Genomic DNA, 8,200 nt, shown 5'->3' with positions numbered 1-8,200 from the left:
AAGTGCTTACATGCTGCCAACCTCACCTAGTAATACAATATCAGCACCTTAGCTAGGATTATATCCAGGATACGGATATCCTTGTTGTCTCTCGGTGCATCACGGATAGACGCTTTCAAGAACTCTCAAAATGACACTTCATCCTTAAACCTCACCCACTCCCCAGCACCCTCACCTGCAGGTTCCCGTGGCTCTTTTGAACTACTCAGTGCTGCCTTGGTGTGGTCAGACTAAGAACTGTCTCTCTATCCATCTAAAACATCATAACACGTGAAAATAAAAAAGGGACACGTGCTTGTAAATGTTTTTATATAAAGTACCTGTAACAGTTGATCAAATGGTTCTTATTTCTCACATACGTATTCATACATCCACATAATAACAGACTGCAGCATCAGCACTCTAATGACACTAGCAGCCGTGACTTTTGTTCAACAAAGATTCTTATATGCACAACGGGATTCACAAATGAAGAGGAAGAGAAATCAAAATAACGTTGTCATCATTATCATAGTTTCGTATGTTACATCAAAGTTTTTCTCTTGTACTCGTTGCAAGATAAAATATGGCACATAGTTATGAGTTGCTCAGTGAGCATGTACAGGAGGAGCGTACTTGTACTTCCCTCTCCAATGCAAGAAAAGGGTTCCTTCAGAGATGCATTTCCTCTCCCTTGCATCCTTGTCTCTTTTTGTAAAGATCCTGCACAACTCAAAGGACCAGAAGCAAGCCGAAACAAAAATAGGGTAAAATATCATGTTTTGCTTTTGCTCAACAGTTCTTTTGTTTCACAGAAAAAAATACTTTGTCTCTCCTCTTGTCCGCCGAAAGCTGTCTTCACATGGTGTTAGAGAATTAAAACCTGATCCGTGCGGGTGAGTGGGGCTGTGTTTTGTGTGTCAAATTTAAATTTAATAGAAATTGTACAATTGTTCACTAAATCATTTGATTCTTTAAAAAAAAACATTTCACAAGAGCAAAAGGACAGTAATAACCAACCTCTACTGAGGTTATAACACTACTTTTTCCTGCACTGCAATACAAGAACGATACTGTTTTGATATAGATTTTTGCCTCATCTACAAAGCTCAGTTTTGCCATAAATTTGGACATGAAAGCTATAACTTCAGTCATCAAGGGCATATTTAGGAGACATTTTAAAACATTTAAAAGTCAGCCGGCACATATAACAAAGTGAGGTGCAGAATTAATTTTTAATCAAGTCGTTGAGCTAATGTTAGCTTACTTAGAATATAAATACAACTTGCGACACTAACCAAAGGGGGCGGGGCTTAGTGTACGGTCATTTGAGCCTTCAGTTTTACCAGAATCATCACTCCCACATTAAATATGGGTGATAGTCAAACTGCTGTCTTGTAGCAAAGAATACACGTTAATGTTTATTACTGTGCCTTCTGTCAGTTTACCAAATCTCTTGATGTGATTTATTTCCCCTAAAGCAACAAACTGCAGTACAACAAATTAAGATCACACAACAGTCATCAGAGGAATGCTACTTGTGCACTCTTCAACCCATCACCAACAGCTCGGAGGACGGACATGTAAACATGCATGTTTACCATGGATTCAATCTTCCTGTGCATATGTGTCTCATTGGATCCAACTCTGCATCAAGGCTACATTATTTTTCACAGCATGGTACCTACTGCAGCCCAGACGGTTTTCACCAGGACACAAAACACAGCGGGAGTCAAAGCATCTGCTGCATCGTGGACACACCCAGCCTGGGAGCGGGAATCACATTCTGTTTTGTTGACAAGCTTTTAAAATCCACCCATTATTTTACTTTTTATCACTTCAAAAAGCAGGTCAAATCGCCTTTCCATAAATCATACATGTTGTAACAGAATGCAGAATGCATTGGATCACTCCAATTTCGTCTCACATTTTTACAAAATGACACATGAAACTTCACCGTGTGTTAGAATCACAAACCCTTCATTTCAATTCTGTGTCCTTTCCATTTGAAAAAAGGTCTCTTTTTTCTAGTCCAACATCTTCGATGCATGACATGGCAACACAGGGGAAAGTGTGTGTGTGATTCCATAATGGTCTTTTCTAGTTCAGCAGGGGGACACTTAGAGTTGGCTCATGTTTCTTTGTGTTTTGTAGGTTTTGCGCTATGAAACGATTAGTCTCTGGAATGATATGGCACAAGATCGCTGCCCTGTTTGAGAAGGCGGAGCTTTTTAAAACTTGAAGACAGTTCATTGGCTTTCAGTTAGACTCAGTGACATGTCGTCATCAAGGCAAGTAATCTCATGAGGCACTCGGTTCATTTTCCTTCTTGTAGTACTTGAATATTGAATATTTAAGTATCTGAAAGCCGTAGTTACAAACTGGAGGTGCAGGGTTTGTATTATGGGAAATTCACCGACAGACATTTGCACGAGATTGGGATTTTTGGAGGCTTTTGCTGGTTTCTGTAAAGGGGAATCATTCACTCTCAGACGGTGTTTTTTAGACCCATAAGCACCATGCAACCAAGACCAGAACAACTACTGCAGAAGGATTGATCCGTGGGCAGGCAAGGATGCAACAAGCCTCTCACACATTTTCTTCTCTAAACTGTCCTTGGGCCGAGTTGCTTGGACGTCACGTCACTGAGTCTAGATTTCAGCAGTTCAGCGTGGCCACCGCTCAGTCTCTTGTGTAAGATCAGGTGCGGTGTGCCCAACAAAAAGCAGCATGCTAAGAAACCTATAGAAGCACTCATGCATGCCAAACAACTCTGTGAATAACTAAGAGATCCGGTCAGCAGACCAGCGAGTCTCTAAAAATGGGACGCCTGGATCGGACCGCACCAGACTGGGGAGGACCAGTAGAGACCGGACTCGAGCAGGTGGAAAGAGAGGGTTAATCTGTGTCGTTTTAGTTTGTTTGAAGAGTAACGAGCAGAGGAGAGAGGACAGAGGAGAGAGAGGAGGGGGGGGGACGCTTCAAACAGCAGAGGAGGTCCCTCGAGCCGAGTGGGCCGCAAGTAAAAAGTCACATCGACACTGGTGGCGTCTGCCCACACACACCTGGAACGTCGTCACATCTTCTTTCATTCCGACGCGTGTGGCCATTGGTTGAAACCGATCACGCGGTCTACACTTTGAATACGTCCTCCGTGACACAGCAGCACCCGTCATTCATTCAACATGAGCGCAGGGTTCTATCCGTCTTCTTTCTTTCTATCAGTTAACCGTTTCCCCCTGCTCACCTCAGGACAGCACCAAGGAGGACAAAGTGCAGGGGACAAGCAGGAATGGAAGAAATCATTCTCTGTGTAAAATATGGACGGTCAGTATTGCATTTTCCCGTGTTTTCGTAAATGTAAACATCTTACGGCGGGGCTTGTGAACGATTATCAATCTTTGCCCAACGTGTTAGTATTTCATACTCTTAAAAATATATAACTGATTTCCTAATACACAGCAGATTTGACTGGATGTGCCCAAATGTTACCTTGAAAGCACAGTGCTTTGTGATGTGGATGAATTGATCCACTAAAGTACAATAACGCTAAAACAGCGACCTAAATTTCACAGTCTGACGAGTTTGCAGACCAGTCGTGTTCTGGTTGATTCTACCTCATCCATGTATCAATGGATGCTCTGAAGGTCACAGCATTGGAGCTGTTGGCAAGTTTTGGTGAGTGCAATATATTTGGCCAGGACAATAGGAACGAGGTGGAGTTGGCAATGAGCAGGTGGTCATGTGCAAGGACATGAAGTGACCGCATGCAAGGTGGTTCTTGGTGTTCATCTCCCTGACATCTCTCTATGGGGGAAATGCCTCTATGCTAATCGTAGAATATCACCTATCAATAGACTTGATCTCTGTGTTTATAATATTCACCCTTAATTAGTTATGCTGTGTTGTATAGCGTTTCTAATCCTTTTCATTTGGATCCCAAAAAATAATCTTTTCTAATCTTATCAAAACTGATTTCAGGTCAGAAGGATACATGTCTCTGAGCCTGAGGCAAGCGATGGAAATTACAGATATCTCTTTCTGACAGCCTGGTAATGTCACAGCGCCAACCCTGCTGAACAGGCCTTTAATAGAACGTTGGTCCAGTGATCATATCTCTGCATTAAAGCTTGTTATTGTCACTTACTGAGTCATGTGCACCAGCTGTTGGATATAAACAAGTGGTCTTCAAAGCTCTAGGATCTAATCAGATGCAATCACGACCAATAATGTGGCTAATGATGGAGTGGCCACACCACACAGCGACCCTAATTTAATTTGTTTTGTTATGGTAAAAGGAGCCTGTGTGACTGCCTCTTTTTACACATAAATCAGTTTCATCCCTTGTTTGGATACTGACCAATATCAAGTGAAAACGCTGGGCTGAATCCCAAAAGCTCTTTGTTCTACTTTGCAAAACAGGAAATTTGGTTCATGATAAACTAGTACAGACGCCAGACAACAGCACTGCTCCATTGTGTCGCTACGCTGCTTTACACGACTACTCAACCCACGAACTCTGTCAATCTTCTGTCCGTCCAGCTTTCCGTTTCCCCTCCCTGCTCCCTTTTATCGGTCAAGGCCTATGAGGAGTTTGGTCTTCTCCTCCTCCTTCTTGCTTTCGTTCTTGAGGTCAGCAAACACCTGGGTAAAGTAGTGTGGGTCGGTGTTGATCTGGAGCATCTTGCCGCTCATGCGGTTGATGATGTCAAGGCAGCGGTCCCAGAAGGCTTCCTTCTCCGCCTCCACCAGAAAGGGCTTCAGCGGGTAGGAGATCTCGTTGCCCATGTAGGAGTAAGACAGGTAGAGGCAGGTGAGAAGCGAAGCCTGCAGCTCACGCTCTGAAGCCAACTCGGATGAGACCACGTCTCGGCACAGCATGTAGAGGAAGACCACGTTGGCCGGAGTGATGAAGCCCTGATCCTGCCAGCCCTGCAGGAGGAGGGAGCGGTCAACGCTGCGCAGCCACAGCACCGGATCTGTGGGAGAGAGACGCTTCAGTCTGTAGCACCGACGGCACAGGAACTCGCCCAGGCTGCGCATCAGTTCGCTGGTGGAAGCCTGGGTTGCGAAGAAAGAAAGGAAAGGTATAAGGAATGTCAAAAGAATCGACGATATGAGGCAGCAGCTCGTAGCTCATGATGAAAGAATCAGTTAGCAACAACTTTCGTTAATAAAATAACGCTTGGATTACCTGGACAATGACACGTTTGGGTGTGCCGGTTGCGGTCGCTGGCTGGACCCCGGAGCCGGTCAGGGAAGTATTTTTGGCAGCAACAGTAGCTACATTAGCCAAGGTCTTGGAGATTGGCAGTAGGGAGGAGGTAGTGGTGGTAGTGGTCGAGGGGTCCTGGGCAGAGGTGTAAGATGAAAGGTTAGCACAGGACTGAGACTTCTTCAGCTTCAGGCTGCTGGAGGCTGAGGTGGCCGTGGCCAAGGCGTCGCCATCCGGGGAGCTCCCTTTCCCACCGTCCCCGCCATCCGCCTGCAACTTCTTGGACCCCTTCCTCTTTGCCGATACAGCCACAATGCGTTTCCATGGCAACACACTGATAATGGAGGGGCGTTTGAGGGATTTTCCAGCTGCCGCGGCGGCATCCTTGGCGTTCTTGCTGTTCTGGACTGCCGTATAGTGGCCGACCGCGGCAGGGCCGTCCTCAAACAGCACCGCCTTGCGGTAGCTGGGAGACAGAGACAGCACCGTACCCATGATGTCTGCACGAGGGTTACCAGTGGGTCTCAGAAAGGGTGGTGGGAGGCGGTAAGGGGAAGACTGTTTGAATCTTTGAGAGGATCCAAATGTCTCACTTTTGGAGAAAGTCAAACCTGGGAGACAAAAACAAGAAGGTGTGGAAATAGTCTCCGTTAGTTAGATTACTAAACAACTCAGATCAACCTGTCAATAACAAACGCTTCATAAAGAATGAGCAAAAGACTTAAGTTGAGTTAAAGAAAGACAACACTCAAGCTCTACTTACTAGCCTTTCTGGAAAGTTATTTGCATCTCATTGTCTTTCTGAGCGGCAAACCACAAGCATTCTCATTGAGTCTTCAACAACATGAGCAAAGAGAAAAACAACCAAGATCTACTTCCAGAACCTTTGAGTTTCGCAATCTTCCTCAGTAGAAATTTTGTGGAATTTCTACTGAGGAATATTATTTATGATTAAACGTTCAATAATAGTGCACAGATTGTTTTATCGGGTTTTAGACTTGAGTGACAAAATGTACTACCAATTATATAAATACAAATTCTATATATTGACGGCATTACTTCATATAAACAGATGACAGCACAGTGTGATAAATGGTCACATAAAGGAGTCTGTCAAAGAAAATTATACTGAGCGACTTTGATATTTTACAATTGAGCCTTGAAGTCTGTGACAGTGTATTGTTGCTGATATTTCATTATTATGCGAATATATCTCACATCAGCACATTAGCATGCAGGCCTGACCAGGGGGTAACTATACACAGTAAAATACAAATACAGAGTAAAATAAATATCAGAATATTAGAATGTATTAATATGGTTCACATCAGCCATAAATAGTATATTCAAATATACTGACTGTGTTCTCTTTTAAATGGCATTTGCAATTCTGATTGCTCAGTATGTTGTTTATGTTGTTTAAGTCTGGTAACTAACTATAGGACCCCTATCTTAATAGTGTGCACTCGTTTACCATACATCACGGGATCTGCAGCCACTCATATGTCCACCAGTATTATATAAGAACCAAGGTAAGGCCACAGAGGCGTGAGAAGGAAATGTGCGCAAGCATCCATCTTAGCTTCAAAATGGAAGCCTTGAGAACAGCCCATCAACACCAGGCAGCTTCAGCAGCACCAGCGTGTAGACCTGCACACCCACACCCCCACAACCTCAACACATACATACGATGCTGTAGCTTTTCATTTTTGAGAGATCCATTGTTTTTAGCTACACGGATGATCTGAATAGGAAGAGCGGAGTATAGATGGTGTTCGCTTTGGTGCATTTTGGAATCAAAACTGGGGGTGTGTGGGGGGGGGAGAAGGTCTGACTATATGCAGCAAAACAATCGATAGTTCTTACCTTCGAATCAATGGACTCGTCTTGTGGGATCCATGTATCACACCTTGACCCCCTCCCCACCCCCCCCGGCCCCCTTGCTGCTGGGCAAATGCGGTCAAAACGTGAAAAGGGGGCTTTCCATCCGTTCTGCTCGATTCCCGCACCGCCAGCACAAGACGTCAGGGGTCCGGAGAGCGAACGCGGATTATATAAGAGCCCCGATGTTACAGGAGCGGGCAGGTCGGTGTCTCGGCGCGCCGCCTTTATAGGAAGCCCTTCGGCTCGTCGATGGGAATGCAGATGCGGAGCAAACGCGAAATGCACTCGACGCCTTCGCTCGCAGCGAGCAGGGAGACGTCTTCCATTGAGAAACGGACAATTCTACAGGCCGACCGACACGGCGATCGACGTCCCTCTAGGATGCTCGCAGCTCGGACGAACCTCCATCGGACGTAAATAAAAACCGCACATATCGCTCTTCGTCGACACAAACGGGCGCGCAGCACCAAGAGGCCGAGCGGGGAAGAAGCAAAAAATGGCCACTTTGTATTCCAAAAATAGCAGCTTATACCCTCGGCTGTGTGGACCTGCCAGATGGAGAGACGCGGAGAGAGGGAGGGAGAGCCGCTGCTTTGATGCGGGCATCTGCAGTTATTCGGGGTTGGATGTCGGCAGAGAGGCGGCGCCCTCCTATTGGCTGCTGCCGGGATGCTGCTGCTGAGGCTGCTGGTCGTCGCGCTCACAGCATCGCGGCTGAAGCCATTGGTCCATCGGCGGCCTCCGGCCTATCGGGGCGCTTCGCTGTCCGAGGTGCTGAAGCTGGCGTGGCGGAAGGGGGGGGCTGCGATATTTTTATGAATCATTTGCAGGGGCGAGCAACGCTGACACCGCGGGTGTTAAATGAGCGGGGAGACGCGGGGGACTGTGGATCCTGGTTCATGTCACTTAGAGACCTTTTGATTGTATTTATGAAGGCAAAATGCAAACATAAAAACCTCTGATGAGAATAATGCAAGACATTTGTATGCAAGTCTTCCGCGATCTGCAGGGGGATCACAAGGCAGCAGTTGGGTGGTAAAAGCTGAAGAGGCCAAAGACATGCAGATAGTCGCTGGTAGCAGTAATGCAAAGCATTAAATTATAGTGGTCACAAGATTTAAA

General features: G+C 45.7%; 1 protein-coding gene across 1 annotated transcript; it reads right to left on the bottom strand.

The window, feature by feature from the left end:
* Positions 1-292: 292 nt before the first annotated feature.
* Positions 293-7,693, bottom strand: LOC120827466 (cyclin-dependent kinase 5 activator 1). The gene is made up of 3 exons (XM_040190360.2): positions 7,061-7,693; positions 5,174-5,805; positions 293-5,040 (listed from the first exon to the last, which is right to left on the bottom strand). Exons 2-3 carry the CDS (start codon positions 5,687-5,689, stop codon positions 4,549-4,551), a joined length of 1,008 nt encoding a protein of 335 aa, XP_040046294.1. The 5' UTR covers positions 5,690-5,805; positions 7,061-7,693; the 3' UTR covers positions 293-4,548.
* Positions 7,694-8,200: the final 507 nt, after the last annotated feature.

The sequence above is a fragment of the Gasterosteus aculeatus genome, chromosome 11 (genome assembly GCF_964276395.1).
Source record: "Gasterosteus aculeatus chromosome 11, fGasAcu3.hap1.1, whole genome shotgun sequence".
In the NCBI taxonomy this organism is placed as follows: domain Eukaryota; kingdom Metazoa; phylum Chordata; class Actinopteri; order Perciformes; family Gasterosteidae; genus Gasterosteus; species Gasterosteus aculeatus.
This window is presented reverse-complemented; position numbering and strand designations above follow the sequence as displayed.